The sequence below is a fragment of the Oryzias melastigma genome, linkage group LG19, assembly GCF_002922805.2.
Source record: "Oryzias melastigma strain HK-1 linkage group LG19, ASM292280v2, whole genome shotgun sequence".
NCBI classification, from domain to species: Eukaryota; Metazoa; Chordata; class Actinopteri; order Beloniformes; family Adrianichthyidae; genus Oryzias; species Oryzias melastigma.
In genome coordinates, this window is record NC_050530.1 from 6,061,741 (window position 1) to 6,076,160 (window position 14,420).

General features: G+C 36.7%; 1 protein-coding gene across 2 annotated transcripts; it reads right to left on the bottom strand.

Annotated features, from left to right (window-relative positions):
• Nucleotides 1-352: 352 nt before the first annotated feature.
• Nucleotides 353-13,442, bottom strand: LOC112154449 (serine/threonine-protein kinase tousled-like 2). Of its 2 annotated transcripts, none has more exons than XM_024285393.2 (21): nucleotides 13,271-13,442; nucleotides 11,675-11,769; nucleotides 10,077-10,148; nucleotides 9,325-9,388; nucleotides 9,164-9,201; nucleotides 8,974-9,066; nucleotides 8,027-8,134; nucleotides 7,761-7,853; nucleotides 7,245-7,355; nucleotides 7,037-7,173; nucleotides 6,818-6,967; nucleotides 6,586-6,652; nucleotides 6,406-6,503; nucleotides 5,385-5,466; nucleotides 5,160-5,251; nucleotides 4,997-5,086; nucleotides 2,946-3,115; nucleotides 2,740-2,878; nucleotides 2,542-2,653; nucleotides 2,355-2,462; nucleotides 353-1,084 (listed from the first exon to the last, which is right to left on the bottom strand). In XM_024285393.2, exons 2-21 carry the CDS (start codon nucleotides 11,765-11,767, stop codon nucleotides 911-913), a joined length of 2,091 nt encoding a protein of 696 aa, XP_024141161.1. In that variant the 5' UTR covers nucleotides 11,768-11,769; nucleotides 13,271-13,442; the 3' UTR covers nucleotides 353-910. The 2 variants fall into 2 exon arrangements, with proteins under 2 accessions (XP_024141161.1, XP_024141160.1); XM_024285392.2 differs by having other exon boundaries at nucleotides 12,879-13,442.
• Between the last annotated feature and the right edge of the window lie 978 nt (nucleotides 13,443-14,420).

A 14,420-nucleotide genomic window follows, 5' to 3' on the forward strand; every position in this document is an offset into this window, starting at 1 on the left:
TAGACCACAAATTGTTGCTTTAGAAATATTTTTAGAAACATATTTCCTTAAAAGAGCTTGAAAATTTAGCAATTGAGTATATAAATATGTTCATTTACTCAGCCACGTCTGTTTAAATTGACCGAGCATTAGCATTAGCTGTCCAATGGGAAACCCCATTATACGTTAGCATCAAGCTAGCGGCCTGTAGCATTAGTCTAAACTTTTATGGATCGATTTAAGCAACCAAGTCCTAATATTTAGGGGTAACTGACCACCCTAACACTTTGTGCTCCGTGTTTATAGATATTAGATATGCTAATAATTTCTTATATACAATTTTGCTGTGAAATGCCAAATATGCCCCCAAACAAACATTAACCAAAATCCTCTTTAATGGTTTCATATTTTCAGGCGAATGTTACTTCACATCACAACACTCACTCAGCCCACCCGCCACCTCGATGGTTGATAACATTAAAGGCAGTAAATCTCATGGAAAAATACAGAAAAGCAGCAGACGGATCAGGTGGGATCATTAAATGGACATTTTCAGCAGAACCGGCCCGTATGGATCTTTAGTCTTCCATCGCCGGTCATCAGTCACTTTCAGGAGCCCTTCCTAAAAACGTGGAGGTTTCTATCCTTTAGGGATATTTGCTGTGAAGCACTCCAGTTCTGAACTATAATGTTTTTCCTTCAATCATTGTTTTACGCCCAACATTTGTGCAATTCTAAAGTCTTTATGTCAAAAAAAAAAAAGAAACCTTAAATAAACTTAAGTTTAAGTTAGTGCATGCATGTGGGCAAATCTTTGGGTTCTACTGAGCCCACAACTGGAAGCTTGTGGACAGATTTACAACATCCCGTCACACTCGGAGAATTCCATTCCTAGAAGTGAGTCCATGTGGCTTTGTCATCCCAGGGAACTTCAGTTGGAGGCACTGCTGCTGTAGTTGGTGGATGTGGAGGGGCTTGGGCGCACCACGGCGGTGCTGCTACCGAGAGCTTTGCGGATGTTGGGCATGAGGAAGGGGTCACTGGCCAGCTGTAGCACGTCCACACGGTCCTCCTTGTGGTAGGTCAGACAACGTCGAATGAAGGCCTTTAAGGGGGGGAAAACGGGAGAATTTTTAACATTCTATAGACTTTCTCATTAAAAAAATAGAATAAACTCATTTTGAAGAATACATTATGCAAGTATGGCTACATTATGTAGCAGTGATGAAGAGTTGGGAATACTTTCTCATTTATCATTTAGCAATTTGTACAAACCAACCAGAAACAGCTTTGATTAACCGATGCGGCTCTGCATGACTCATATCTCAGACTCCACAAATTAAAACATCTCATTTGCATAAATTAGATAGTAAAGAAAATATTTCTCTAGGTTTGTTTTCTCTGATTATTCGGCTGTTTTGCAGTGTTATTTGCATAAGGGAGTTGCTACTAAGTCTCTTAGTACCTGTATAATGTCAATAAAGCTATTCTAAAGCTGATTTGATGTAAGATCCGTCAATCGTGGTTAAGGATGTAAGATTCTTTGTGAATCGGTAAAAAACAGATTCAAACTCGTCAACATGCTCATCGTTGCAGAAAATTCAAAAATGGGCTTGTCAAATTTAGAAATGCAGAGCAGATGACATTTCTCCATGCAGGCTCACTGCATAGCGGACTGGCTGCGTGCTCTTCAAGTGCGCTCCCCTTCTGAAAAGCTGCGTGTAAACGGTCATTTGCGCTGAGTGTGCGCGTGGTTGTGCCGAGCGGGCGCGAAGAGGTCCGTCACATGGCGCACAGCATGAACCCAGTATGAAAGGATTTGTGTATTTGTATTACATCCTTTCTGTTAGTAGGAAAACAAAAAGATTGATGTAAGGGGCAAAAAAACAAAAAACATACTTGGCCTTAAAATACCTTTAATTCATTGTGTTGAGGGAAAAAAAAAATCAAAATCATCCCTTATCGTGGGCCAAGTGGATCAGATTCAAAGTCAAGTTTAAAACACTGTTTGAGTGAACCCTTGATTCTGATTGGCTGCCAGGTCACTCACAAAATAAATTAATATTGAATCAAATACTAGTTCCTTAATCTTGTTATTTTTAATGTTTAAATGATTTATTTTCTTTCACGGTATAAGCGTGACAAGGGTATTATCCTTTGCTTACTGAACTGACATCACATTCATCATTGATAATAAATTGTATTTTTTAAGCACTTTATAAATCTCTGCAGTCGGTACAGTAAAGATGACTAATAAACATCTGTTTTAGCCCTAATAAATGACTCCTGTAATGACTCGTGTTGTTCTGTTTGATCCTTCATGATTACCAGTTCTTCTTGAGACTGTTTTGATTGAAAAAACACGAGGAACAAACCTTGGCCTCCATGGTCACCACAGGTTTTGGGGGGAACTGGACCTCAGTAGCTTTCAGAATGGTGTTTTCCTGGAGGATATCCTGCTGCGTTTGGTTGTGACCAAATGGCTTTGGAATGAAAACAAACAGAAGAATGATTTAATCCGAGTAAAAGCTCTTAGTGTTCTCAGATGTGGTAAAAGGTTACCTTGCGCCCATATAAACTCTGGTAGAAAATGACGCCTACAGCCCAAACATCCACCTTGTTGGATATTTTAGGGGGGTCCTTTCCCACTATAAAGCACTCAGGTGGTAAATACCTGCGAAACACGTCAATCCAAACGTTAAACCATTTTCCTCGCTCTGAATAAAAGCTGTAAAAATGCAGCGATCTGAGCCTGTTTACCAGTAGGTCCCTGCTCCCTGCGAGGTCAGCTCGATGCCGTCTGCCGAGCTGTAGCTGTCGTCATCCATGATCTTGGACAAGCCGAAGTCTGTGATCTTTATCTCCCCTGAGGCGGTCCCGTTAACCAGCAGGATGTTTCCTGAAACAGCAAAGAGCTGTCAGTAAACAGTCTGGACGACGCCGGATTTGAGAGTGCGAGGGCCTACCCGGTTTAAGGTCGTAGTGGATGATGGGGGGTCGAATCTGATTGAGGTACTTGAGGGCGTTGACGAGCTGCATGACGATGGAGCGGCCCTCCTTCTCAGTCAGAGACTTGTTCTGTTTCAAGTAAGAGTCCAGGTCGTTTCCTGCGCAGTACTCCAGCACTGTGCAGAATCTGGAGGAAAAAGGGGACGTTGGGTGAGTGATCACTCACATTCAGACTCAGTAAAAATTAAATCCAAGAGCAGCGTTTTCTGGCCCGCAGGGGCTCCCCATCCCCCCTTTTGACTCTCCGTCACAGGCTGAGTGATTGCTCACCCTCCCTTTCTGCCACCCTGCTAATAATAATTAAAAAAAATATATTTCTTTTTTTTATTGTGACTTTACTGTTCGTTTTATCTCCATAGCAACCATTTTATTATTTGGTCGCCTGGGGGTGACGAACAGATTTATGTAATTTTTTTGAATAATTAGCAAGAGTACATTTTTGGATTTCCTTAGCAACGCAAATTTTTTGCTAACCATGCCCACATTTCTGATATTGAATGTCGTATCATTTCATTCGGCTTCTGTGATTTGTGTAACGAATTTTCCCAATAATCTATTAAAGAATGTGAGAGTAACAGGGAAAAGTCTCTTTTGCTAGCTCACCATGCTAACACCGTTCAAAATCTACAAACTTTAATACCAAAATGTATTCCTGAGTAACTTCCAAATGATGCTTGAGAAGACTGAAATCCCTGGGGAGGAGTTTGAATTTATAGCTAGCGAACATGAAAATATCAAGATGGCGGCCTATTTCCGAGGTCAAAGGTCAACAGAGTCTCGTTATGATTGTGGACTTAGCCATTTTATGAAGATTGGTTGAACAAAAATCTCTCTCCCCCACACATACACCATATTGTCCAAAAATGTGAAAATTGCCAAATTTAGAACTTTATCGCAACATGGCCGTTAAGTCGTAGTACCTGTGGCCATTTTTTTCAAAGATAATTTTATGACATTAATTTTTTTGATAGTTTCTCCTGCCGTGATGTCATAATTTTTGGGGGGAAGGGTGAAATTGTCACCAAGAGCCCCTGTAAGAAAAAAGAATTGCAAAAGCAATGTGAACCTTTCAGTCCAGGACTGCTGGGTTTATCGGAAAACTAATGGAACTTTCTTGCATCCATTTCTACGAGACACTACAAAGAACCAATCAAATCACAGCTTATATATGCCACTAGCAAATAGCTTTTTATAAACGTTTTTTCTGAATTATTTAGTTATCCCTACAGCGTCTCCTTACTCCTACATTTAGCCCTCCAAACAGAGAGTTATGGAAAAATACTGTCTTCCATTTTGGATGTTACTCCCACTCGATGATGTCATCAGTAGTCGCCGGTCAGCTATGTTAGCATGGAGCTGCTAGCACTTAAAACTTTAAAAGGTAATTTTAAAACGAATCATTAATTACATTTAAATATAATACCCTCTCGCGGCGGAGGGAGGGTTAGCCCTTCAAAGACTATTTCGGAAACCCCTTCCCCCTCTAAATGGGGGAGGGGTAGGGAAAAGCCGTCGGGGGGAGGGGAAGAATTTGGATTTGGCCTATAAAAGTGGCACAATCTCAAAAGAAAAAACCCTTATGGGTTGTTTTATAACTCTAAATAGGGAAATTTATTCTGAAGTTGGAGAATATTAAGATTCATTTCTTGTTTTTTCTTCCATTTTAGATCTTTTTAACTAAATATTCTTTTTTAACTTTTTTTTCATCTCCCGTTTTTGAGAAGAACTGAATTTTTAAAATGTCTACAGTAGTCACATCAATTAATAACTACTCTTTCTTGTCTTCTTTAAATATGTAGTTCTTCTCCCCAAAGTCTTTGAAGTAACAAAACAACCATCGTCCTCACACACTTTTAATTAAGATGCTTGAAGCAGCACAGAGACTATAAGGAGTTCTCCACAAGATTCTCATTAAATGTAACAAACAAAAGCAACAAATGTCTGTTCTGGAGAGCTAAACGCCTTAGATCACGTCATTTGTGTTGAGTGTGGCGAGTGAAGAACTTACGAGTCTGCATTGATTGAGAAATAGTCATAAAGTTTGACTATTCTGGGGTGATCCAATTCTTTGTGGATTCTGTATTCTCTACAGGCGTGTCTGAAAACAGATTCAATAATTATTTAAAACAAGTTTTAAACTTAAAGATTCACAATTATAAATATAGACCCACTTGTGGTAGCTTTGCTTCTTGTCTTCCCTCCAGTTCTTGTTAAGTTGATGGATTTTAATGGCCACGTATCTCTGTTCTGTTAGATCAAAAGCCTGAAGAAAAAAACAAAAACAGTCTTAAACCTATTTTAAGTACCAGTATTTGCAACAAAGCATACATTTTTAAGAAGGGACAGAATCATTTTTATAAAAGAAACATGGAAATAAAAAAAAAAGGAATCCTTACTTTGAAAACTTCACTGAAGCCACCTCTTCCAAGTAAATGTAAAAGCAGATAACGGTCATTTAATGTGGGATTATCTTTAAACCTGCAGGGAAAAAATGTGAAAAGTCAACATCTTCAAGTTGTGTTGGTCTAAATTGAAAATAAAACAAAAAATATATATTAAACACAATCAAATGATATTTTTATGAGAAGTATTTGTAACGGAATCTGCAAGTTGTTCCACTTAAAAAGATGAAAGACGTCTGTACTGTTTATTACAAATACACTTCAACTGTGAGTGACAGAATGTAAAAAAATAATTCAGGAAATCTCATTATCTGATTTTTAAAGATTTATTGTATAACGGTGCAGAAAATCGACTTTTTCTAATTCTTTAAAAAGCTCCATTGTCTTCCACTTAGTGCTGTCATGCGATTAATTTTTGTGCGATTAATTAATCGTGACCTGTAATTAATTAATCATTTTTAATCACAATTTTTTAACCTAACAATTGCTGTTAAAAGCCTAATTTTGAGGTATTTTATTTAAGTTTGTGACATTGTGATGCAGTAAAAGATGATAATTAAACTAAAAAAATGGCTTTAATTTATTAAAATTTGTTTTTTTTTACTAAAAAAGACTTTCAACTTTTACTTTCTGCAAGAGGGACAGAACAACGGATCCATATTAATATTGATATTAAGGAGAGGATGAATGGTTCTAGAGTGTTCTAGTTATTCTCTGGATTTCAGACAGACAAAACACCTGACAGCTCTTGAGAAGATCTGCATGGAAGAATGGACCAAAGTAGCAGCTGCAGAGTTCAAACCTGCTGAAGACCTAAAAAAGCTTTTTCATTGTGGACGTTACATTACAAAATACTGAGGAGAACTTTTGTTTTTTACTTATTTTTCTGTCCCATTCTAAAAATATATATTTTTTAATTCCTATTCTCACAGTTTAGCGATGAACATAACAAACGTAATCTTTCTAAGTGGATCGATGTACACAGAAAAACACTTTTTTGCCCCACTGTACACACTGAGAGTTGTCTTCACTGTAGATACGCTTCAGCTCCCGAATGTGCAAACTTCTGATCCGCTCCAGCTGTTCCAGCTCCGTCTGAATCTCCGCTTCTTCCTGTGATTGTGGAAAATGTATCACTGATGTCAATAAAACATTTTTAAAAAAGCAAACTCACTCAGAACAGTTTAATTGTTACCTTTTTTAGGCGACCCATTCGAAGTTTAAAAATCTCTTCTTGCTCACGATACTCTGCCAGGGACAACCTGGGAAAAACCATGAAGCAAAATTAGTCTTTTTTAGACAGACAGAAAAATCTGATAGCACTGAATTCATTTAAATTAAAAAAATAGCAATATACAAAAAAGATAAATACAAATGTAAATGTGTCACATTTATTGGCTGCAGCAATCTAAAAACGTTTCACTGACGTTTCGTTCTCCTGGCTGCTGTTTCTGCTCTTTCGTTTGCTGGGCTCCATGCTAGAGGGCGGAGTCAACGCCGTGGGAGGTTTCCTCTTCCCCAGCAGCTTCTTCTGCCTTTCAATGTCCTCGCGCTGCAAATTGATTTGCTCTTGTTGCCTACAAATAGAAATAAAACCATCACAAAGACTTTTCTACAAGCGAGAGTGAATTTTCTGAGGGACTGACTTGATGAGGTTCTGGAAGGCGTATCCATCCGTCCACTGTTCGGTGAAGGAAGCTCCGTGGCGTACGGTGGTGAAGTGACCCAAACGAAGACGGTCCTGCATGCTTTTGTCCCTGCAGGCCATCTTCTCCTGTTTTGACTAAAAGCAAGAGAAATCAGTCAAGAAAACTACATAAAAACTCAACCTTTTTTAGTGACATTTCCACCAACCTTTTCCGTCAGGAGCTTCTTATTCATGCTGACACACTTGTTGAGCCGCTCTTTGTAGCGCTCCAGCATCTTCTGCTGCTCCTCTACCTGCTGCCTCAAGTCACAGTTAGACTGTCGGGATAAAAAATAAACAACAAAAAAAAAGCTTTATTGATAAAAATCACAGGAGCAAACTTGGGTATTATTTAACTTCAACAACAGTCTTTATTGGAATGAAGTCGTTGAATTTACTAACTCCATTGGGTTGTAACGAGTATCCGAGTGCTCGGGTATTCGAGTATGAATATTCATGGTGCTTTTATTTTGGTAATTTAAGAAACATTTAAGTGGGAAAAAGGGCAAGAATGAACAAAATGTTTGCTTTTAAATAATAATTAAATATGCCTTGGCAGTATTTTAAATCGATACAAGTATCGCCAAGAAAGTATCGCAATATTTCACTGAATCGATATTTTTTTACACCCCTAGTCTCTAACCTGTAAGACTTTGAAATCTGAAAATACGTTGTCGTCTCACCCTCAGCAGGTCATCTATTCTTCCTTCCTTCTTCTCCAGTTTGGAGTTCTTCTCTTTTTCCAGAGTTTTCAGTTTCATCAGCGTCAGTTCAGACTAAAATCACAAAAGACGAGAAGAAAACCACAGATTTACAACCTGATGAAGTGAACCAGCAGGATTAGGAGAACCTAAACCACATTCAATCAGAGCTTCACGATCGATATTGTTAATTTAACAACAGAGTTTGTGAAAAGACCCATGATGCATCTTTAGGCGACGGTTGATACCTGGATGGCTTTGTGCGAGCAGGAGGGCATCGGGGCGGTCCGGTAGGAGCTGCAGGAGGACGAGTCTGTGTGAGCTGAGCCGGTGGACGAAGGACTGTCGTGCTGGAACTGCACTCCCGAAAAAAGAAGACACAAAAAATGACTATTAAACAAACACAAAATGATAGAACAGATAAAGGGGGGGAAAATGGGAATAAAAACATTAAAATATAGGGGAAAAAAATCCCTTCAAAGTTTAGCTTTACCAACTAAAAAAATAGAAATTAAAGAAATTCTTTGGTGATGTTTCACTTTAACATGCAGAATGTGCAACTATTGAGGAGTCAGATCCTATAGTCAAACATACATAAATGTTTTTGAGAAAATAGTAGATTTGGTTGAAACTGTGAAAGTTTTTTTCAAACATTTAGCTGCTTGATTAATCAGAAATGCCTTCAGAAAATAATTGTCACTATTCTACAACTGATAACATGACAAAAACACTTTTGCTCAGAAATAATAAACACTAATAATGTTTTAGTTTATGATTTGTATCCAATTGTAAAAAAAATTAAGTTTTTGGTAAATAAAAGTGCAAAAAAATAGAAAAAAAGTTAAATTTCTAAGTAAAAAAAGAAAAATGTAGCAATATTGTATGCAAATTATTTTCTGTGAATTAATGAATGTTAATTATTCCTCAATACTTTGACATGTAAATACAAAAACATATGTTCAGTAAACAAATTATAGAATCATTTTTTTCAAAATAAAAGTTTTTTTTCAGAAATGTGTTTAGTAAAACATTAATTTATAAAAACAGCCGTCCAACTATAAAGGGTTACATTTTCGGAACAAATAAAAAAAGACCAAAAAAAAAAAAAAAAGAGCAGAAATTACACATATTTTTTAATTAAACCGTCTCCAAAGTATTCAGTCAGTGTAGTATTTGGATTGGACTTGGCGCTCACCAGAAGGTACGACAGGGATTGCTGTGAGGAGGCGCGCACCAGCATCGGGATGCTGCGTCCAGGACTGGTACCCGACGCGCTGCTGCCAGCAAACTGCTCATCCGAACCAGGAAGAAAAAATATGATTTTTTTATGTTATTCAAAAATGAAACCGTCCTAAACGGAGAAATGTTATGATTTAAGTACAAACCTCAAAGAAATCACTATATTTCTGCCCCCTTCCCTTCCCTGCAACGATACACACAAGCAAAACCTGTTGATGAATATTCACGTATATAGAAACCAAAAAACCGGCTCAATAAATAAAGGATTCCTGTTTGGAAACGATGCTGAGGAACGAGTCGGACTCGCCTTGACTGTCAAAGTGGTCTCCTTTTCTCTGTCTGCTTCTTTCAGTGGCTTTCTTCTCTGGTGTCTAAACATGAGCGGAAAAACACCATCAATTTACATTCTGTTCTTCTGAAGCAATCCTCATTATGTCAAATGAACCAAAAAGACCCGAAGAGCGTTCAAATAAACATTTTGCAGAAACTTCTAATTTAGCATCAAGAAAACATAAAGAGCATCTATCATTTTGTATGAAAAAAGAGTTTGAGAAGTTCTGGAAAATCCCTAAAAAACAAAGAGCTACTAAATTATCCTCATTTTCTTTTCCTTTTTTTTTTTAAATATTTATTAAATCTGTATACAAAAGGAAAACCAAAGCAAATTGTCTCACATAGAATATAGTAGCTCTAGCCTGCAGGTGAATCTACTGTGGAATGTTAACCATTTGAAGTTTGAGGTCATTGTGTCACTGACACAGGAAACTCACACATAGTTTAAGGTCATAAAAGCTCATTTTGACTCTTTTCTTTCATCTATCGGCTTATTACTTCACCATTACGTGTTTAAAAAAATCGAAACAAATCAATTCAATAAAAACTCTTTAAAAAGAAGAATAAATCGCTTGAAAAATTCTAACAAATGAAATCAGGTGTTTATTACTATAATTTTCAAAAATGTTTAATCAAATCTATGCATGCAAGAATGAAAGAAAAAAAGAAGTGGACATGGGTAAAAGTACACATAAATGACAGAAGATTTTTTTTTATCTAACTAACCTCAAGCTCCTTGTCACTCAGGGATCCGGCGCTGCACAGAGATTGGTTGGATGACTCGCTGTTGGCTGAACTCTTCAGACAGAAAGGCGAGGACAATTGTTAGTTTTCTGAAAACTCACAGCAGGCCAGAAACACTGAAAGGTCTTAAAGATGATAAAATGTTGTTTTTAACTTGTTTTTGTGACATTTTTTCAGATGATGGAGGAAATATATTAAGAAAATGAAGCTTATTTGAATATTGGTTTATTCAAACCGTGAATCAGGAGCAGATGAAGAAAAAAAACGTCTAAAAAAAAGAGCGTGACATCGATGGGCGGGGCACAAGCTCCCTGATCCGCTCCTCTCTGATCCATCTACTTATAGAGATGACGAGATCCATGAACATCTTCGTTTTGCTCATTCAAGATGGCTCAAAACTTGTAAATATTTTTTTTAATCGGTAATATTAGGATGGGGGTGTGAGGGGTTGAAAGCTAGCAGGAGAGCTCAGTTATAGGTGATGGGAAGAGGGGCGGGATTGCAACAGTCCCAACCACAACTCAGAGTTGATTTTCTAATGAATTACTTCCATTCAGCTGAAACTATGTCCTAAAACTTAAAATAAAAAATGTTAGCTAAAATGTCATAATCATAGTTAAAAGATAATTGGGAACGCCTTTAATTTTTTTAAATAATACATAGAAAACAACAAAAGAAAATGTTATATAGATTATGAATTCAAATAAATGACCTCAATGTGTTGTTTGAAATGGAGTAGGAAGAAGTTTAAACTTTTTTTAAATCCTACTCATCAAACAAAATTCATTAAAATAAATAAAAAAGATGATCTGAATGGGTATTTAAATTACAAAAAATAAAAAAATGATGGTAATTCCAAAATGAATTTAACACATAACATAAAACAATATTTAAAAAAAATTACAAAAAATAATTTAAGTATTTAACCTTTTTTATCATCAAGTTTGAAATGTCCTCATAAAGTATAAACACTAAAAGTTGGGGTTGTGTCTTACACTTTGCTAGAATAAGATAAAATACTCTGAGCCAGCTGATGAGACTTAAAGAAGCAGAAGGGTAACTGGGGCAGCAGACTAATGCTTTTAAGGCCTTCTGGCTTACTGCTCCTCAAGGTCACACAAGTCTTTGCAACATAGAAATACGTTTTTTTTTTGTAAAACAGGAGCCATTTACTGGGTTTTAACAGCTACATCAGCATCCTCCCCAAAGATGCATGCAAAGAGCTGCCATTTTGTCAAATGTGCACCCACACACAGAGTAGCACCCTGATCTACAGCAGAGCATCCAGCCAGAAGCTGTTAGCTTTAGCTGCAATGCCATCTCAGTGTCACTGTCTCTAGTGAAACAAAGAAATGCTGGCCGGCAACCAAAACAAAAAAAAACAGGCCAAACAGAGCTCGTCTTGTTTTAGCTTTAGCTCATTCCACTACATGAAACCCCTCAGACACTGAGTGTTCTGTAGGCAGACTGAATTCTGCACTTAAAGAGAAAAGATTGAAACATTTCAGCCTAGACTCCTTATAGGTTTCTTATCCTAATGAGCAACAAACAAGTATAAAAAGGTCATGGAGTTTGCCGACCTTAGCCAAACCGACTCCAGTGAAGCGAGCCTCGAGCAGCTCCTGCCTTCGTGGATCCAGGCTCAGAGCCTGACTATGAAGTCCTTCCATCATGCCTGGAAAATGACACAATAAAAAAAAAAAAATGAGGGCAAAATAAAAAAAGCAAGAGACATTGGAGTGACTCAACCTCAAAATCTGAGCTACGAAACAGGAAAAGTACAGCCACATCAGAGCGTGGACCTTTGCTGGATCAATACGTTATACAGTCAACTGTTTAAAGATAAGCACTGATTCTTTTAGCAAAACCTGACCCAAAAAATCAGTTTATTAAATAGTTCACCAAGAAAATGTTCTTAAATAATTAGAAATTTTATTTAAATATAGAAACAAAAAACAAATATTAAAATTTTCAGTCCACATTTTAATTAAATCATAATATAAACCTGCACATCATTGCTATATATACCTATACATATATATTAATTTTTTTTTTCAAAGGAAAAGAAAGTCCAGCTCACCCAACAAATAAAAATAAAGTTAATAAAAATTGAAAGTAAATTTTGTACAACACAGAAAGTCATCTAAATGACGTTTAAGCTAGCTTCTTGTCAAATTGATGTTTATTTTTGTTCAACAGCTGGTCAAAACAACACATTTAAGCTATATTTCATTTCAAAGAAATAACAATACAAACATATAGCTCGACGTGCAACTTTCCAAAAAATGTATGACTATAAAAATATCATTTAAAAAAATTAGAAAAAAACTTAAGTCAGAGAAGCTAATGTTCGTTCCTAGAAACTCCTAGCTAGCCGCCCTGACGTGACTCAATATAAACTCTTATGACAAAGTCAACACATTTGCATTAAAAAAATAACACTTTTAACTACTTTTAGCACTATTATTTTTAAATAATTTGCAGGATTTTAATTTTTTATTTTAAAAGCTGCTCCGTAACGGTTATCTACCCAGCAGCTAAAGGAATGTACAATCAAGCTAGCTATGCTAATAAAGTCTTGGCTTCATTTCAATTCAGAAAACCAAAACATCGAGTTGTCATATTAAAAAAAATTAAACTAATGACCAAATTATTTTTTTTACAACAACTAAACCCTCTTAATGACCTGACAATGGTTACATTTGCAGGCTAACCCCCCCAAAGTTGTTAGCATCAAATTGTGTAGCAAGACGATGCTAACGCTAGCTACATTTGAGGTCTCACCTGGAATTTTTCTGCAGTTTTCGTTACAACTGACAGTCCTCAAAAAGATACTGTCCATCCACCTGGTGGCAGATAAATCCTCAGTAACATCGGAGCCCACGCCTCACATGTAACGCGGTTTGATTTGAGCTATCCATCAACAGTTATGTCGAATTCAGGTGAGAAAATGGTTAGCTTAGCTAATGCTAGCTAGAAACGCAGCTGGCTTCTGCTGGTGTCATCCGGACGAGAGGCCGTGATCCTCGGGGTTTCCTTGTCCGCGATGGTGCCCCCCTGCACCGGCAGGCAGGCTCGTAATGCCCCAAAAGCCTCCTGACAAGTTGCCGTCACATTTCGAACCAAACTCGGCTGATCTGCAGACACTACCAAGCTTCCCCATCGGAAGCTGTCACCTTGTTAAAGTCCATCCTTCAGGTGATAAAAGATCACAACCCCTCCATAAAAACCGCGGAGAACTGGTTCCACCCGAGCGCTGATCAACACATGAAGTAACCTCTGCGGGCCGGAGCATCCCCTGAAGCCACTGCGCACTGGAACAGGAAAAAAAACACCTCCCCAAGGACACGCGCACCTCTGCGCACAGCTGAGAGCACAACTTCTTTAAGGTGGAGCTGTTTGTTTTTCATTTAAAACTGACAATATTATTAACTTTTGCACAAATTATTTTAAAAGTTTGGCCAAAAATCAAATTTAAATTGATGTATAAATCAATCTTAAGGTTAATATTATAATTTCTAGGGCTGTGTGCATGGATGCGTTAATGCATCCACGGTGAATAGCGCGTTAATATTTATTAACGCAAATGATCACATCTCGCAAAGGCTCGCAGAGTAAGGCTTATCCCACCTATACCATCATCACTTACAAAAGAAATAAATATTGATTGTTTATTTATTTTTTTATTTCGTGTTTTATTCTTGCTATTTTTTCGATTTAGATTGTTTTTTCATTAAAAAAAATGAAAGAAAAATGTTCTTTCTGGCCTATTTTTATTCTAAAGCTAAACATTATCATAAAATTTACCTAGTAAAACATTGTGATTAATCACAATACAAAAGTGTGATTAATCAGATTTTTTTTATCGGTTGACAGCCTTAATTAACAATAAATGTTCTAAATTTACAGTTTTGTGTGTGATTTCATACTGTGATTATTTTCAGATAAGTGGCAAGGAAATACTGTAACTAAAAAAACAAGTTATGGGCGATTAATCGCGATTTACTTTTTTCCAGGTTTGTGATTAATTATTTCATATCTTTTAACCAATTCCTGGTCTTAATTATTTCTAGTCAATCTATATCAGAGTTTATAAGAAAACAAAATATTTGTTTTGTGTTGTTTAATACAACATAAATCCATATTTGTATGACTGAAAATTATCAGCTATAATAATAATAAGAATCATAATAATTGTAATTATTATAACTAGAAAAGTTGTATTTTCTGCAAAAATACATTTGATTGCATAAAGAATTTTGATTGCCTTTAATTGCTTATTTGCATAACTTTTAGCAGAAGAAACCCCCTCCTTGAACCGCCACC

Bases quoted from the DNA above. Each gene is read 5' to 3' on its own strand.
- LOC112154449 (XM_024285392.2), bottom strand. From the start codon at position 12,936: ATGGACAGTATCTTTTTGAGGACTGTCAGTTGTAACGAAAACTGCAGA. The intron at 3,116-4,996 runs GTAAGTTCTTCA...TTTTTCCTCCAG, and splicing joins TTCTCAATCAATGCAGACTC to ATTCTGCACAGTGCTGGAGT. The intron at 2,654-2,739 runs GTAAACAGGCTC...CGTGTTTCGCAG, and splicing joins CAGGGAGCAGGGACCTACTG to GTATTTACCACCTGAGTGCT.